Genomic DNA, 18,392 nt, shown 5'->3' with positions numbered 1-18,392 from the left:
AGGAAGCGAGGCGCCCACTATTTTTTATCAGGAAATGGATAACCCCTCCACATCTACTTCCACTTTAGATGTTAGAAGATCCACCCGATCTCGTCACCTGATTGAAAGATGGATCAGCTATGAGAATTTTTCGCTGGACTTTCAACTTTTTCTAACTGCTTTGGGCAAGAAAGATGAGCCCACAACATTTTCCCAAGTAGCAAATTCTAAAAGATGGATTAAAGCAATGAATGAAGAGATGGAGGCTCTACATGAGTGTGGTACCTGGGATGTTGTTCCCAGACCACTTGACAGAAATGTAGTTGGGTCGAAATGGGTGTACAAAATAAAGTACAAACCGGATGGCACTATAGAAAGGTACAAGGCGAGACTTGTCGCCAAAGGATTTACACAAGAGCAGGGACATGATTATGATGAGACCCTTAGTCCAGTTGTGAAAATGGGAACAATCAGAATCATATTAACTTTCGCTATTGAACATCAGTGGACAATCAGTCAACTTGATGTCAAAAACGCCTTTCTACATGGAAATTTAAAGGAGGAAGTATACATGGAACAACCCACTGGATATGCAGAAGGCAATCCTACAAAATATGTTTGCAAATTAAAAAGGGCAATATATGGGTTGAAGCAGGCTTCTCGTTCTTGGTTTGATAGTTTCTCTCTGGAAATACAAAAATATGGTTTCAGGCGCTCTCTCCTTGACCATTCTTTGTTTATATTCAAGAACCAAGACACAGTTACCCTCCTATTGATATATGTAGACGATATTATCATCACAGGGAACTTCAAAGTTCATATTGAGGAGGTCTTGGTAAAATGTAAACTGTAATATACTTCCTTGGGGTTGAAGTTGACAGTACTGTTAAAATGTAAACTGTAATATATATATATATAATTTAATATTATTATATTTTCTTTTATTATTTTATTTTTCTATTTTTCTTTATTTTCTTTTTTAGCATCTAGTTCAATAGAAACTAGATATTTGATCTAGTCAAGTTCCTGTTGGAACTTGACTGTGCAAATAGCTGTTGGACTGTAGTCCAACAGCTATAATAAGAGACGTTGGACTACAGTCCAACGTCTCTTTTGGAGAGCTCAAAATGAGCTCTCCTCTCTCTTCCACTTTTTTGTATATATAGGGGTGAACCCCTTCAATGTAAATTACTATGCTTCTTAAGCATTTTGTTCATGAATAAAGTATTATTTATTTTTCAAGTGTTCTTCCTTTTATACCCTTTCAAGGGTCATGCTTGTAGTGTCTCCAATAGACACTTGTTTGTGAGTTATTCGTGCATTTGTTGAAGACCACCATTTCATTACATGGTATCAGAGCTACGAAATCCTTAGATCTTGAAGTGCTTCCGCCTCGATATCCGTGCCACATTTACAAAAGGTGTTTCATCACCTTGTTCTTGGCTCAAGAAGATTTGTTTGAAGAAAGGCGAACTTGTGCTACAAAAATTTTTGGTTTTGTATCCTCTCTTATTCCCTTGTCTACTCTTTTTCTTTTCTTTTTATTTTTCTCTCTCTCTCTCCTCCTATTTATTCCTCTCTTACCCTTGTAAAAGATGGATGACAATGATAAGATCACCATCATTCCTATGAAGCTAAATGATACTAACTATGTAATGTGGGCTTCGATTATGAAGCACCACATTTGGGGAAAAGGTTTATGGGTATAGTGGATGGTTCCGATTTGGAACCTAAACTATCTCTTACCAAGAAAGAGGGTGATAAAGAGGTTCCTCTAACGGAAGAAGAGAAGAGTAAGGCGTTAGCCACTTATGAAAAGAAATGGAAAGAGTGGAGGATAGGGCATGCAAAAATTATGTCATGGCTCATCAATAGCATAGACATTAAAAAATGCTCTAGTCTAGCTAAGTTTGAGTATGCCGATAAGGCTTGGGAATACCTCAAAAATATGTATTCCCTTAAAGATATTGCACATGTATGCAATTTACAAGACAAAGTTCGGATAATGACTCAAAAAGATAAAACTATTCGAGAATATTATAATGAGTTGTCCGAACTTTGGGAAGAGTTGGCTCTTCTTGAGCCCAAATGGCATTGTGCCGAAGATATCGAGCTTCGCCAAAAGCAACTCGATATGGAACATTTCTATCAATTTGTGAATGGTCTAAGGCCGAAGTTTGAATCCACCAAATCGGCCCTATTACATCGTGGAAAAATTCCTTCTATTGTTGATACAATAGAAGAGCTCACAATGGAAGAAAATAGACTTAGAAAAAGTACTCTAAAAGTTGATGATGACTCAGTTTTAGCTGTATCTAGACCGGGGAATCATACTCGTACTTACAAGCCGCCTCATTTTGGAAGACAAAACGGCGACTTTGATAAAAGAAAAGTTATTTGTCATCATTGTCATGAACTGGGGCACTATAGGAGTCAATGTCCAAAGTTAAAAAGAAGAGAAAAAAAAGAGTTGCATTTGTTGAATCCGAGTCAAAAGATCAAGATGCACCTGTGTCTATGGCTCAACTGATGGAAATCCTTCAACCTCTTCTTAAAGGGGTATCCTCCTCAACCGAAGCCTCAATTGGAGCGGCAGTTGCATCTTTCTCCGGTCCAGGTAACTTTCCTTGGCTTTTAGATTCTGGTGCTTCTTTTCACATGACCCCAAATGTTAATAGTCTATCCGAATGTCTTAAAAATAACTCAAGTGTGTCAAAGGTTTTTACAGCCGATGACACATCTCTTGAAGTAAAAGGAATATGATGTTATGAAAATCTTCAAAAATCCAAAAAAAAATTTATCCCAGAAGTTAGATATATCCCTAAACTTAATTTAAATCTCTTATCTGTCTCGCAAATATCTGATTATGGATGTAATATATCCTTCTCTTCTCATGCTTGTTGGGTACAGGATCGTCAGTCAGGGAAGCTGATTGGGGAAGGCCATAGAGGAGGACTCTATTACATGGACTTTTTGGAATTACCCAAGAATGCATTTTGTTATAATATTCAGATATTAGAATTGGATTTATGGCACAAAAGACTTGGCCATCCTCATATGTCTAAAATTCAATATTTTCCAAGTTTGGAAAAATTTTGTAATTCTGAAAATTTTTCTTAAAAAGACTGCATTCTTGGCAAAATGAAAAGGTTATCATTTCTTAGTAGAACTTTTGTTTCCTCACGACCACTTGAGTTAATACATTCAGATGTTTGGGGCCCCGCACCAGTTATTTCCAAAGGTGGTTATACATATTATGTCATTTTTGTTGATGACTTTTCTAGACATACTTGGATTTATTTTCTTAAACATAAATCTGATGTCTTTGCTAACTTCCAAATATTTCATAAAATGGTTAAAAATAAGTTTCAAAATGATATTTCTGTTTTTCGCACTGATTCAGGGGGAGAATTTATGTCCAACGAATTCAAAGACTATCTCAATTTACATGGTATTACACATCAAAGATCATGTCCACACACTCCACAGCAGAATGGCCTTAGCCGAACGCAAACATCGGCACATTATGGAAACTACTAGGACATTGCTAATTCCAAATCAAGTTCCAATTTTTTTTTGGGCTGAAACGGTCCTAACTGCCACCTACCTCATTAATAGGATGCCATCTTCCTCATTAAAGAATACAACTCCAATAGAAAAGTTTGTTAATTTAACTCCAGATTATTCTAGATTAAAAGTCTTTGGATGCAAATGTTTTGTTTTCACAAACAAAAATGACAAACTCTCTCCTCGTGCAATCCCATGTGTCTTTTTAGGATATGCTGATAATCAAAAAGGCTACAGGTGTTTCGCTTTTCAAAATGACAAATTATGTGTCAAGGAAAAAGAAAGCTTTTTTGAATTTGAAAAATCAAAGGATGCCACTGAATACTCGTTTTTAATTGATCCAACTTCAAAATCCAATGAATGTGATGTTGGATGTGACCTTGACAATGATCAAAGTCCTATTGTTGTTGAAAATGATGATAATGAAGAGCAAATCCATAGGGATGTTAGTCTACAATATTCAAGACGTAGAGAGCAAAATCTTCCATGTGCATTACAAAAATACTCTAAAGTCTCACCTAGAAGAACGTCTAGAATCTCTAGACCTCCAGAAAAATTTGTTTCTTATGAATCTTTTTCACCCACGTATAGGGCCGCCATTACATTAATACAATCATATGTTGAACCATCATCCTATTCTCAAGCCAAAAATCATATAGAATGGATAGAAGCCATGAAAATAGAATTGGATGCACTAGAAAAGGCCAATACTTGGACGATCCAAGATATCCCTCCAGGTGAGAAACCTATAGGCTGTAGGTGGGTATACAAAGTCAAAACCAAAAGTGATGGGACCCTGGAAAGATATAAGGCTCGTTTAGTAGCAAAAGGAAATGCCCAAGAGTATGACATCGATTATAAAGAAACATTTGCCCCTGTGGCACGTATGACCACTGTTAGAACTTTAATAGCCTTGGCCTCCATTAGAACATGGCCTATCTTTCAATTAGATGCCAAAAATGCTTTCTTGAATGGGAATCTCGTTGAAGAAGTATACATGGAAGCCCCACCTGGTATTAGTATCCCTAAGGGTAAAGCTCTTCGTCTAGAAAAAGCTCTTTATGGTCTTAAACAGGCTCCAAAAGCCTGGTATAACCGATTTAGTCATGTTATGCTTGATATTGGTTTTCAACCTTGTTTAACTGACACTGCTTTGTTTGTTAAGAAATCTTATGCAGGCATCATTATTCTTCTTCTCTATTTGTACGATATGATCATCACCGGAGGCGACAAACAGGGAGTTGCAAATATCAAATCTCTTCTTAAAACTCACTTTGAAATGACTGACTTAGGTTTATTAAGATATTTTTTAGGCATTGAAGTTGCTTATTCCCTTCGGGGGTATTTGATATCTCAATCTAAATCTGCTCTTGATATCGTTTCCAAGTCTGGAATTACAGATGATAAGAAAGTAGACACTCCAGAAGTTGTCAATGTTAAAATGAAAATTGATGATGGAGAAGTTCTTGATGATCCTACTCCTTATAGACAGCTTGTTGGAACTTCTTGTTGAAGCTTCAAAGATGTGTTGTGACAACAAAAGTGTGATCTACATTGCAAGCAAACGGACATTCCATGAGCGCACTAAACACATTGAGATGGACTGTCACTATGTCAAAGAGGAATACTTACATGGAACCATTGATCTGCCATATGTTACACCAGAATATCAATTAGCAGACTTCTTCACCAAGCCTCTCGCTGCTCCCAGATTTCACTTCCTCTTAGACAAACTTTCGCTCATTGTACCGTAAGTTTGAGGGGGAGTGTTAAAATGTAAACTGTAATATATATATATATATTATTTAATATTATTATATTTTCTTTTATTATTTTATTTTTCTATTTTTCTTTATTTTCTTTTTTAGCATCTAGTTCAATAGAAACTAGATATTTGATCCAGTCAAGTTCCTGTTGGAACTTGACTGTGCAAATAGCTGTTGGACTGTAGTCCAACAGCTATAATAAGAGACGTTGGACTACAGTCCAACGTCTCTTTTGGAGAGCTCAAAATGAGCTCTCCTCTCTCTTCCACTTTTTTGTATATATAGGGGTGAACCCCTTCAATGTAAATTACTATGCTTCTTAAGCATTTTGTTCATGAATAAAGTATTATTTATTTTTCAAGTGTTCTTCCTTTTATACCCTTTCAAGGGTCATGCTTGTAGTGTCTCCAATAGACACTTGTTTGTGAGTTATTCGTGCATTTATTGAAGACCACCATTTCATTACAAGTACTTCTGAAGGAATGACTCTCACCCAACATAAGTACACTATTGATGTTCTCAACAAGGCAAGTATGAAGGATTGCAAACCTTTGGGAACTCTTAGTGTCCTTCATCAGAAACTCAACTCTCAAGATGGAGATTTGTATAAGGATCCTACAAGATATCGTAGCATAATCGACATGTTGCAATATCTTACTTTCACTCGACCTGATATTGTTTACTCAGTACATCAAGTATCTCAATTTATGCATGAGCCGCGTGAAGGGCATATGGAGGCGGTTAAGAGGATACTTCGGTACTTGAAAGGAACTGTTGGGGATGGACTTTTGTAGAGAAAAAGGACAAATGGACAAAATGCACATGAAATTACTGTCTATACTGATGCAGATTGAGCGGGAGATCCAGATGAACGTAGATCTGTAACAGGCCATTGTATATTTGTTGGGATGAATTTGGTATCTTGGAGCAGTAAGAAACAAAAGGTTGTTGCTAGATCTAGTACAGAAGCCGAATATAGGTCAATGGCAGCTGCTACTGCTGAAGCTACATGGATTAGGCACTTACTAACAGAAGTGGGAGAATCAATCTCTCGATCTCTTCTTTTATGTGATAATCAAAGTGCCATAAATATGTCCTTCAACCCTATTTATCACAGTCGTGCCAAACACATCGAAATAGATCAACATTTCGTGAGACAAAAGGTAGAAGAGAAGGAGATTGAGCCTGAATTTGTATGAACCACCGATCAAGTGGCTGATATATTCACAAAAGGTTTGACTAAAGACATGTTTTGGATGTTAAAAGGCAAGTTGTTCATGGTTCAAAGCCATGCACAACTTGAGGGAGGGTGAAAAGACGTGTTGGATCATGGGTCCGGGTCCAGACCCGTGATCATGTATACTTTCATTAATGGCACACATGTATTTTCTTCTCTTTGCAAAAGGGTATTTTAGTACCCTAAGTTTGTATTAGTAACATATATAATGAAAGCATTAGTAGCAGCCGATTCCTGAATTGAGGAATCAGGTTTTCTCTGCAGCTCCTTCCCTCTCTCTCTGTTCTTCACCCTTCACGCAGGATAAACTCTGTTTTATGAAATCTAACAGAAACTACGTGTGTCCTTACAAGCCACCTCATTGAAAACAAGGAAATGAGCATGATAACAAGCCTTATTGGAAACAAGGCAATGATTATGACTAAAAAAAGATTATTTATTATAACTGTCATGAACCCAGGCACACTAAACTGTAATGCCTAAAGTTTAGAAAGGAGGAAAAGAAGGTGGCTTAAGTTGGCTATTTACAAGAGACTAATGAAAACAAACCTCATGATGCACTTGTATCGATATCACAACTTATGAAAATTCTCCAACCGCTTCTCAAAAGGGTATCTTCTTCAAATGAAGCCTCAACTAGAGCAACAGTTCCATCCTTCTTCGATCCCGATAAAACTCCTTGGCTTCTTGGTTCTGGTACTTCTATATGACCCTAATAGTAAATCTTTATTTGAATGTAATACCAACTCAAGCATTTCAAATGTTTTTATAGCCGATGGTACATCCCTTGAAATAGAAGGAATAGGGAATTTTGAAAAGATTTTACAAAACTCCAAAAAATTTACCATTGCAAAAGTTAGATATATTCCTAAGTTAAATTTAAATTTCCTATCAGTTTCACAAATATCTGACCATGGATATAATGCCTCATTCTCTTCTGATGGTTGTTGGGTACATGATCGCCGGTTAGGGAAGTTGATTGGGGAAGGCCATAGAGAAGGATGTTAAGATATGTGTATTCACATATATATATATATATATATATATATATATATATAAATATATATATATATAAACTGAAATACCCATCAAGGGTATTTCGGTCTTTTCACTAGATAGGTGGCAGCCCATTAGGGGCTGATATTTTTAGGTTTTTGTATTTTATTTTTTGTCCCTTTTACCTTTTTATTTTTTTGTCCTTTTGTGATAGTGACAGCTCCATATAGTTGTTGGAGCTATGACCGTTGGGTGCAGCCCCAACAGCCATATGGGGTTGCCCCCATGTGACTCCTCGTATATTATAAATAGACCTCTTTAGGTCTTGTATTCTTAACTCATTTTTGAGTAACTCTATGCAATAACAAATTTGTTAGACCCTTGTGTGGGCGGTTTGATGATTCAATCAAGTATTCTACTTGATTGAAAGTGTGTTCTTGCATGTTTATTGGATTCAATCCATTTCATTACAAAGGAGGTCTCTGTTACATGGTTTTTTTGGAAATACCCAAGAATATCTTTTGTTATAATGTTCAGAAATCAGAGTTGGATTTATAGCACAAATGACTCGGCATCCTAATGTATCCAAAATTCAACACTTTTCAAATTTGAAAAAAATCGTAACTCTGAAAATTTTACATGTAAAGACTGTATTCTTGGTAAAATGAGGAGATTACCGTTCCATGAAAGAACCTTCTTTTAAAGGGCACTGTTAGAGATGACTTGCTCTACAAAAATAGGGCACCACATGAAGATATGTTAATGGTTACGTCTTATTCAGATGCCAACTAGGCAGGAGATCCTAATGAGAGAAGGCCCATTTTTGGATACTGTATTTTCCTTAGAAGAAATTTGGTCTCAAGGAGTAGTAAGAAATAAAAGGTTGTTGCGAGGTCCGGTACGAAGGTTGAATATCGTTCCATGGCTGCAGTTACAGCCAAAATGACATGGATTAGACACATGCTATATGATTTAGAAGAAGTCATCCCCAATTCACTCTTGTTGTGTGATAATCAAGGAGCTATTAAGATTTCAGTAAATCTCATTCAACATTGAAAGACAAAGCATATTGAAATTGATCAACATTTTATTAAAGAAAGTGGACGATCAGGAGATTGAGAGCAGCTATGTCCGGACTGAAGACCAAGTGGTTGACTTGTTCACTAAAGGCCTCACAAAGAATAGGTTTTGGTATTTAAGAAGCAAGTTGTCCATGGTTGTTAACCATGTACAACTTGAGGGAGGCTATTAGAGCGTAAGGTTTGAGGTGGTCGGATCTGAATCTTGATCCAAATCCATATCACTCACGTCACTGTTCACGATGCTATGGTTCACGTCTCCTAGTTTCCTATTGTATTTTATTATATATTATGTTCCTAAAATACCCTTTATTAGTCTTCTTGTATTTTGTGTTAATAAGGGTGCTTAGTAAAGATGTATTTTAGTGTAAAGTGAATATAAATAGTCACAATGAGGCACGATTTTTTCATATTGAGAATCGTGGGAGTTCAGTCCAAACCTTTCTCTTGTCTTCTTTCTCTCTGTAGAAACCTGAGAAAACTTAAATCTAACAGAAAACTCTAAGTTGCTGAAGATTGGATAAGAACAATGAAGATGCATCAGAGCGCAGTCCATAGAATATTAGTGTCCTTTTCCAGAGCTTTTGATCAATCTTCCAGGGAAGATTGAAAAGTGATAACAAGATTGGCCAAAACCATACAGGCTAATATCAACATCAATATAGCATAATTATCCAATAACAGTTAAAATGGCATCATCACCAATATTTGCCTTGATCCCATATTACAAATAAGCAGCAAAGAAATTGAAACAGGTTTTCATTGCCTCAACAGCATAGCTCATGATAAATATATACAAGTATGTGAAACTGATAATTAGACATATAAAATACAAAGAATGACAAATGTATACAGATTCAATAAATAATCCTACCAATGCTGCATAAAGTACAGAACATGCAACAAAAACATTCTAACATACGCAGATGGAAAAGACAACAATATTATGGCACGAAGAATGGGTGATGTTAAACTGAAAAATAAACCAACCTTTCCAAAATGCGATGTTGAAATTATGGAGACCACTCTCTTGTTCTCTGTAAAGACATCACAGTATTTGCTATTGACAGCTATAGGATTAACCTGTTAAAAACAATGGGACTGCCATAGTAAGTTTGGTCATGAATCTCAAAAGAAAACACACATACTATTGACTGTAACAGGTCAGGCTAGAGCCAGACCCAGATGGATCTGACATTCAGGTTCTAGAACAGGCCTGATCAGGTCAGTTAGTCGGAACCAGATCCAGGTCCTAGTCCAGATAGTAAAAACCAAACTTGGTTATCATGCAAATACTCTATTTCAAATATATTTACATGTAAAAGTGCTGGATCTTAATTATATTCGGGTCCAACAGTTTGGTTTATAAACTTTCTAACCAGACTCCAATCATCTGTTTATTGATAGACCCGAACTGATTAGCTTATCAGACCCATTTTGATAGGTCCAGACTATAATACTATCAGGTCAGATTGGGTCTGCTTGGGCAAGACCTGACCAGTTGACAGCACTACTCAAGGGTCAAGGTCAATAAAACATATGCACCATGTCAATAACACATTATTTAAATAAAAAGAGCTATAAAAAACAAGGTGAAGGCTGAATTCGTGAAACATAGATAAAGCCATTCATGGACATGGTGTTCACCATGCCTCACACAGTTTTGTTGTATCCATTAAGGAGCTGTTAGGATGACACCAAAACCAGGGTGAAAACCTGATTTGAATGTTAAGCCAGGTTTTACTGAAAAACCTGATTTGATGGCTGTGTGGACGCCATCAAACCAGGTTTTAGGTAAAACCTGGTTTGGTAAAACCTGGTTTGGTAAAACAAGGTTGTCACCACCCAGCCTGTCCCCAGTTTTTCAACAAGGCTTATCAGGAAGAGGGGGTCACAACCTTCACCTCCCGTATTTCTTCTTATACCTCAACACAACCCTCTCTCAGCTCCATTTATGTCCATTTCTGGCCGGAGGACGGACAGATTTTTCACCTTTTTTGTTCTAAAGTTTCAATGAACAATGGCCATTTCTCGGCCACCCACCGGCCACCTGAGAAGGGCAATACCATCCCCACCATTTTTCAGCCAGTGGGAGGCCGAAAAATGGCCGGAAACCTTTTTTTTGCTTTGGTTATATCTAGACAATTTTCTGAAAACTCACTGCCCGGAAAATGGCTGAGATAGTGCCACCCTTCTCGGATGGCACCAGCCTGGCCATTTTCTGATTGGTAATGGCTGGGCTAGTGTCGCTCCGGAAGGGTGGGACCAACCCGACCATTTTCCAGCTGGTGGGTAGCTGGAAAATGGCAAACCTTTTTTTTGTTTTTTTTATTTAAGTTTTTGGTGACCGAAAACCTGGAAAACTAGGTTTTTAGTAATCCAACCAAACAACTTAACAAGCTGGATTTTGGCAAAACTTGGTTAGCCAAAAACTCAAACCTGGTTTTGAGGCAAAACTAAGTTTTTGACAAATCTGGTTTTGCTCCCTATCATGCAAACAGGGCCTAAGAGTTATTGTGTCTATTGTCTGTTTCAACTGTCATGCAGACTCAGGACATGTAGACTAAATAAAGTATCCATGATACATAGATGACATAAAATACAGGGTCTTTCATATTTACAGTATACAAGTATCCTGAAATATCAACAAGCTCCTCAATATTTCCTGACACAGGAATGTGGAAGCGATGGTAATCCTGCAACCATTTGGAGAAAGACTAAAATGATTAACGATATAAATGAAAGCAGCTAGCTCAGAATTGTTGACTATTGAGAATTTGTGGAAGATAGATATTAGATCATATACATATACACTTGATTGTACCTGGGGCGCCAATCTGAATATCACAAGAGACCCTTCGTCAAAGATATTGTGGCATACATCATTTCCCAGAAGGCCTTTGATGGAGAATTTGCGGCCCTGGAACAACAATGATGACAATAAAATTTAACATAAATTTGTGAGAGCTGTTTCTGGCAGCATCAACAAAGATAGGTATAAGTTGGTTCCTAAATTTGAATTAAGTCACTGTCTTCATTAAAAGAAACTACCCGTACTTCAGAAATCATAATTTATATAATAAGTTAATCCAATCATATGAGATGCAGTATATGGTCGATTTATTATAAATTTGCACTTATTTAGAAATTTTTATATGTTCAGCTGCAATCATACTTGAATGTCTGTAGAGTATAGACACACTTACATGCACAACAAGAAACATAGACTGAAGTTCTAATTTCATTATCACATGAATGACCCAATAGGTGTATAGGTGTATTAAGTTAGCTTTGTAGCTGCTGTTCACTAACTTCCATAGCCTTTAAAGCCCTATTATACTTACAAGACAGCTAAGAAATAATTCTTGTTCCATTCTTTAACATCTTGGCATGTGCTTTTCGTTTGAGTTAAATGGAATATTTTCTTTGCCTTCTAATGGCATTCTTCTCCCTACTTCCTCTTAATGTTTCCTTGATTTTTCTCATGTTCACTTTTCTGAGTTAAAACCACAAAGTCAGGCTCAAGCTCTGCACATTATATATATATATATATACATATATATATAAATACACACACATACACATGTAGAGAGAGAGAGAGGTGCAAACCAACACCCAAATGAAACAAAAACAGTGGTTAGATGCAATATCATTTTTTACTGGTGGTTTCAAATAGCCCTTAAAGTGTATCTTTAGCATGGTCAGAAACTGACTGCCGCAAAAGAAAAGTATTTTTTTGGCTTTTTTTTGTGCAATCCAATGTTATCATGGTTCCTTTAGTTTAGAACATACCTTGAATAAAAAACTCTAAATATTCAAATATATTTAAATATGAGTAAAAATGAACATTCCAGATTGCACTAAAATGTTACTAGAAAAGGAACGCCTTCTATATTGTCATCTTGAGGAAAATTTTACAGAAAGTTGGATCCTTAATATTTAGGACAGTAATCATTCTATAGAATACATGCTGAAATATAAGCACAAGAATGATTAGAAACCACCAAGACTATAAGATGTGTACATTCTTTTTCAGCATGATTCATTTATCAAGAAAACAACAACAATGTAACTCTTAACTAATTGCAACCACAAATATCATATACTGTTATTTCTATAAATTGAGTAATAAATAAAACAAGGCCATTTAGATAAGTTTTCTGGCACTGAATCCCCCCCCCCCCCAAACCAACAAAAAGTAAGAGGATTCACCTTGATCCATAATCTTAAGCTGTCATCAATTGACTTGAATGCCATTAGACGTGAATCAGCAGCACAAACAGCTACACTATCATCGTCTTTATAAGCAACTGGACGAGAACCAGGCTTCAACTCACGAATGAAGAATTCATTAAAGGTCTGCAAATGCACAGCACGAGAGAAAAATTTACTTTGATGAAGTGGAAGAATGTCCTCATATAATACGGACATTTATGTACTTACATCTAGCATGACACAAGAAAGGGTAGAGGAACATCCCAAACTTCAAATATGTAGCCCAGACATATGCTTTCAGGTTAATATTCATAGTATGTTTGCACCTTTTGTGAAATTCTCCGACCAAAATGTACCATTAATGAAAGACAAATAGATAATAGGAAATAAGTAATGTTTATGCTAGTAAGATTACATGCTTGACTAACCAGGAAATAAATATATAAATAATATGCACAGACACACACACACACACACATATGCACCTTATGTATGAATGTATGTGTATGCATGTATGTATAAGAAATCCAGTAGAGGCTCAATCTTTTATCTATTCTAACTGTTATAAGAGGGTCATTTTTGTCTACAGCCAGGTTGAGCAGTCCTATATTAGAAAACAAAGGGTTCGATAATGAACCCATAAATGCACACTTAAGGTGCAAATACACAAACCCACTAAGGGGCAACCAAAAGCACATGAAGTGCTAAACCCATAAAACCACAAAGGGGTTAAACCAAAAGGCTAAAAGAATATATCTTTATTATGAGAAATAGGATAAAACCGTTTTACAATGGAGCTTAAGCTCCCACAAGAATACAAAAACAAAGGAGAGGACCCCCTTTTATAGGGGTTACATTGAGGGCCTTGGAGGCAGAGCCGGACCTGTCAAGAGGCCAATGAGACTTGGGCCTCAGGGCCCCTGGGCCAAAAAAAATTTGTGGGGCCCATTTTAATAGGGATTCCATTTTCAATAGGGACCAAAAAAAAATTGGAGGGGCTGCCCTCGAACTCCTACTATTAATAGGGGGCCCAAAAAATTCCGAGGTGTTGTCCCCGAACTCCTACTATTAATAGGAGAGCTATTTTTAGGGAGTCCATTTTTAATAGGGGCTCAAAAAATTTCGAGGCCCTGCCCCCGAACTTCTACTATTAATAAGGGGCCCATTTTTTCCCTCCGCCTCAGGCCCCATAAAACACAGGTATGGCCCTACTTGGAGGGGCTCCAATGTAGTCGTTGGAGCTCCTCCAACGGTCATAAATGTGACCGTTGGAGGGGTCCAACGTCTACATTGGCCCCCCCAAGGTGGTACGAATATCAAAAAAGAAAATAAGAAAGAAAGGAAAAAAATAAAAGAAAAAGAAAATAAAAAAGTACAATCATATTCCTAATGGAATATGTGTAAAATGGAAATAACAAAAATACCCTTTTAGGGTATTACAAGAACAATATATATATATATATATACAAAAGGAATTACGGTTACATTTTAAGATCCCCCCCCCCTATTCCTAATGGAATATGTGTAAAATGGAAATATCAATTACAAGAACAATATATATATATACAAAAGGAATTACGGTTACATTTTAAGACCCCCCCCCTCAAACTTTGCATGGGGAAACAAAAAGTTTGAAGAAATACAAGAGGAAGAATCTCAAGGCTTCAAGAGACTTCAGTAAGGATCCCATTGAAATTTGCAAATGTCTTCCTTCAATTGTCTTTAATGGTGAGCATCTTCCATGATCTATTTAAGGTACTTCTTTCCATCTCATCTTCAAGATCCTGTGGAACAAACAAAAAAAAGTCCAAGTAAAAGATATCTTTGCACTTTAATCAAGTGAAATATTTCAATCAAGATGAATCAACAAAACCATATCATATGATTCATAAAAAAAAAACAATGATGCAAAAAGATATTCTATGCATTTCAATAAACGCTTAATTATCTTATTTAAAGCACAGGATCCATCAGGACAAGATAATCACTTATGCATACAAAAAGTTTTTAGAAGACCAACTTTCAAAAGTCACATACTTGAAAATAAGTAAAAGTTAAAATTTTTTAAAATGTATGCGAAAATGTATAATAAGAATGCTTAATGCATTCACATGGTCCAATAATAGACAAACAAGAACCCATAATGGAGAATATCGACATAGTCCATGAAGGGACAACATAAAGAGCCTTCAAAGAGGCAACTCATAAGAAAATATATGAATCTTAAGAATTAAAAAGTCATTGTGAACATATGCATGTGATATCATATAATGAAATGAATCAACACTACAAAAGTCATTAATGATCATGCTCCAATCATACTTCAATCAAGTATATTACTAGAACTTACAAGACGAGAAAAAAACAAGTGTTATTGAATTTAGCAATTCTCTTGAAGGAGATTTCACAAAGGAAATCCTGAAGAGCATATGATAAAAGAGAGTGTATAAAACACAAGAGTTCAAAAGTTTTACGTTCGCTTATCAGACAAAACAAAAAAATATTCATTGATTCGAAAAAAAACATGTGACATAGCAATTGTGCTATAAAATGATCATGAATTAGAAAATCTCATATCAAACCAAATTTCAAATTCCAAAAGATGATTACATATCTTAGAATGAAGTATTGAGAAAATACAAAAGCCCACTAGAAGGCCGAATAATCAATTCAGAAAAAAATCCAATATGATAAATGAAATGCTAATCAAAACCAAGTTAAGAATTCCTATAAATATGGAATTTTGCAAATCTCAACAATAATTCATCCACTACAAGCAACCACCTCATTAGTCCTCCAAAAAACCATAAATCAAGTGTATAAGCTACTAGAACAAGAACATAAACATAATGCCATTAAAGGCCAAAGACACACATAAAGGTGTGTATAAACACCTCTTGTCTACATATAATAATACTTGAAATGAGTGTATCAGCAACTAGAACAAGAGTACAAATGCCAACATGGACTAAAAATCACACATAAAAATGTGAATAAACAGCTCTTGTCTACATATAATTGAAAGATTTTCAATGTTCAAATCCTTCCACGCGTGAAAGCTGAGAAACAGAGAGAGAGAGAGAAACTGCAGAGAAAACTGATACCCTCTATTTTCCCAGGGTCGGCTGTTGTTTAACCCCTTTATAATAACATACTATTACAAAGATTAGGGTACTAAAGTACCCTTATTACAAGAGAATAAATTACACAGTGCCATTAATGAGAAGGTAATGATCACGGGTCTGGATCTCCAGACCCGTGACCCGTAACAAGGGGAATACACTTCTTTTCACCCTCCCTCAAGTTGTGCATGATCTTGAACCATGAACAACTTGCCTTTTAACATCCAAAATTTGTCTTTTGTCAATCCTTTTGTAAATATATCCGCCACTTGATTTGTAGTTCATACAAATTCAGGCTCAATCTCTTTCTCTTCTACCTTTTGTCTAATAAAATGTTGATCTATTTCAATATGTTTGGCACGACTGTGATGGATTGGATTAAAAGACATACTAATGGCACTCTGGTTGTCACACAAAAGAAGTGATCGAGAGATCGATTCTCCTACTTCTGTCAGTAAGTGTCTAATCCAAGTAGCTTCAGCAGTGGCGGCTGCCATTGACCTGTATTCAGCCTCTGTACTGGATTTGACAACAACCTTTTGTTTCTTACTACACCAAGAAACCAAATTCATCCCAACAAACACACAATAGCTGGATACTGATCTGCGTTCATCTGGGTCTCCCGCCCAGTCCGCATCAGAATAAACAGTGATCTCATGTGCATTTTGCCCATTGGTCTTTGTCTTATATATGAGGCCATCCCCAACCGTTCCCTTCAGGTATCGAAGTATCTGTTTAACTGCTTCCATATGCCCTTCACATGGTGCATGCATAAACTGAGATACTTGATTCACATAGTAGACTATATCAGGGCGAGTAAAAGTGAGGTATTGTAACATACCCACTATGCTACGGTACTGTGTGGGATTATCAAATGGATCCCCATCTTGAGAGCTAAGCTTTTGATGAAGAACGCTAGGAGTGCCCAAGGGCTTGCAGTCTTTCATACCCGCTTTATTGAGAACATCAATGGTATACTTATGTTGAGTGAGAGTCATCGCTTCAGAGGTACTGTCAACCAAGGTTTTAAAACCCGTGACTCGGGACTCGACTCGTTCTTTATTGACTCGTGACTCGGCGGGTCAACTCGGTGACTCGGACCGGGTTTTGTTAACTTTTGATTTTAAAAGAAAAACAATTTATAATTTGTCTCAAACCATGTTTTTCAGTAAACAAGAGATCCTTGGGTTGTGTAAAGGCATGTAATCACTGAAACTGGGAGAGAGATGTGACTCTTTCTTAGGTTGCTTTTGAACTGATAACAATTGGCATCAACTAAATTAGCTTGGTTTTTGCTTGTATTACTTCCTGGGTTTGTCATTTTCTAGTTAAACCATTCATAGAGAGCAGTAGCATTGAAAAATGCATAGGCTGATCTCTCCCAGACTATCTCACAGGAATATTCCCAACTTACCAGTTACCCTTGTGTCATGCCCCCTTATACAGTATTCTTAATGAAAAATTGAACAACAATGGCAAGCCATGTGTCCTTTTTGTTGTCCATGTGACCATATATAAATGTACATCCTTGACAAATGAATAAAGGTCATTAAAAGCAACTAATGTTGTAGCAAAAAACTCTAGGATATCCTGCTAAATAGCCTTCAAATTTCTTTTTTAGACAAAGGACTACGGAGTAAGTTGAAGAATAACTATGGTGTTAGTTGAAAAATATGAAATTAAGTGGCATGACAAAAATTCTCGAAAGAGATGCAGCATATAAAATCCTGGTTGTTCACTCCCAAACAGAGCTAAAACTTTTTTCCCTATGAACACTGGCTCCTAATGTTGTTTCTTATGAATTAGCGGGATTTTTGTATTTTGATGGTTTTGTACATTGTCAAGCAATCAAGAACTTATGTGAAGCTCTGTTGACATTTGTCTTATTGGTAGAAATTTATGAAAACGTTACGAATCCTCTCTTGAGTGACTTCTAGCTACTGGCTACCACAAGGCCAATTACCAGTTTCCAACATATACTTAGTTCCTTAATTTTATGCTTCTGATAATACATGATGAATATTATAGTTGATTATGCTATGATAGTGATACTTAGTACTTGTTACGAAGTTAACACACACACAAGGAAGATCCAAGAGCACACATACCACAAATCCAATGAGCACATCAGTCCACCAAATCAGCCAACACAAGGACCACTAAGGATACACTCACAAGAGACCCTAAGGGTCTGTCTGATTGCTTGTCCAACATTGGACAGACCCTTAGAACATAACAAACAAAACATATGTTCTGTCTGTAACAACCGTACTTCGTCCCATGTTTGTTTAACTCAAATAAAAAATCAAATTTCAAACTTCCCAGAACTCGCCCGAGACAGGTCGAGTCAAGCCAAGTCAGGCCCGAGTCAAGGCCGAGTCTTGTCAGGCCGAGTTTGCCTTGCCGGGTTGACTCGTTGGAGGGCCGAGCC

At 36.6% G+C, this 18,392-nt stretch overlaps 1 protein-coding gene across 1 annotated transcript in view; it reads right to left on the bottom strand.

The window, feature by feature from the left end:
• LOC149848322 (phosphatidylserine decarboxylase proenzyme 3-like) overlaps positions 1-18,392 on the bottom strand; it is a 227,461-nt gene that overhangs the window by 18,338 nt on the left and 190,731 nt on the right. The window contains exons 15-18 of the mRNA XM_089990766.1: positions 12,837-12,983; positions 11,449-11,544; positions 11,246-11,320; positions 9,615-9,707 (exon numbers count right to left, since the gene is read on the bottom strand). Coding sequence (XP_089846892.1) covers positions 9,615-9,707; positions 11,246-11,320; positions 11,449-11,544; positions 12,837-12,983 — 411 coding nt within the window. The remainder of the gene's footprint in view (positions 1-9,614; positions 9,708-11,245; positions 11,321-11,448; positions 11,545-12,836; positions 12,984-18,392) is intronic.

The sequence above is a fragment of the Nuphar pumila genome, chromosome 1 (assembly GCF_984573655.1).
Source record: "Nuphar pumila chromosome 1, dmNupPumi1.hap1.1, whole genome shotgun sequence".
NCBI lineage: Eukaryota > Viridiplantae > Streptophyta > Magnoliopsida > Nymphaeales > Nymphaeaceae > Nuphar > Nuphar pumila.
Note: the sequence above shows the minus strand (reverse complement) of the source record. Positions and strands in the feature narration are given on the sequence as shown.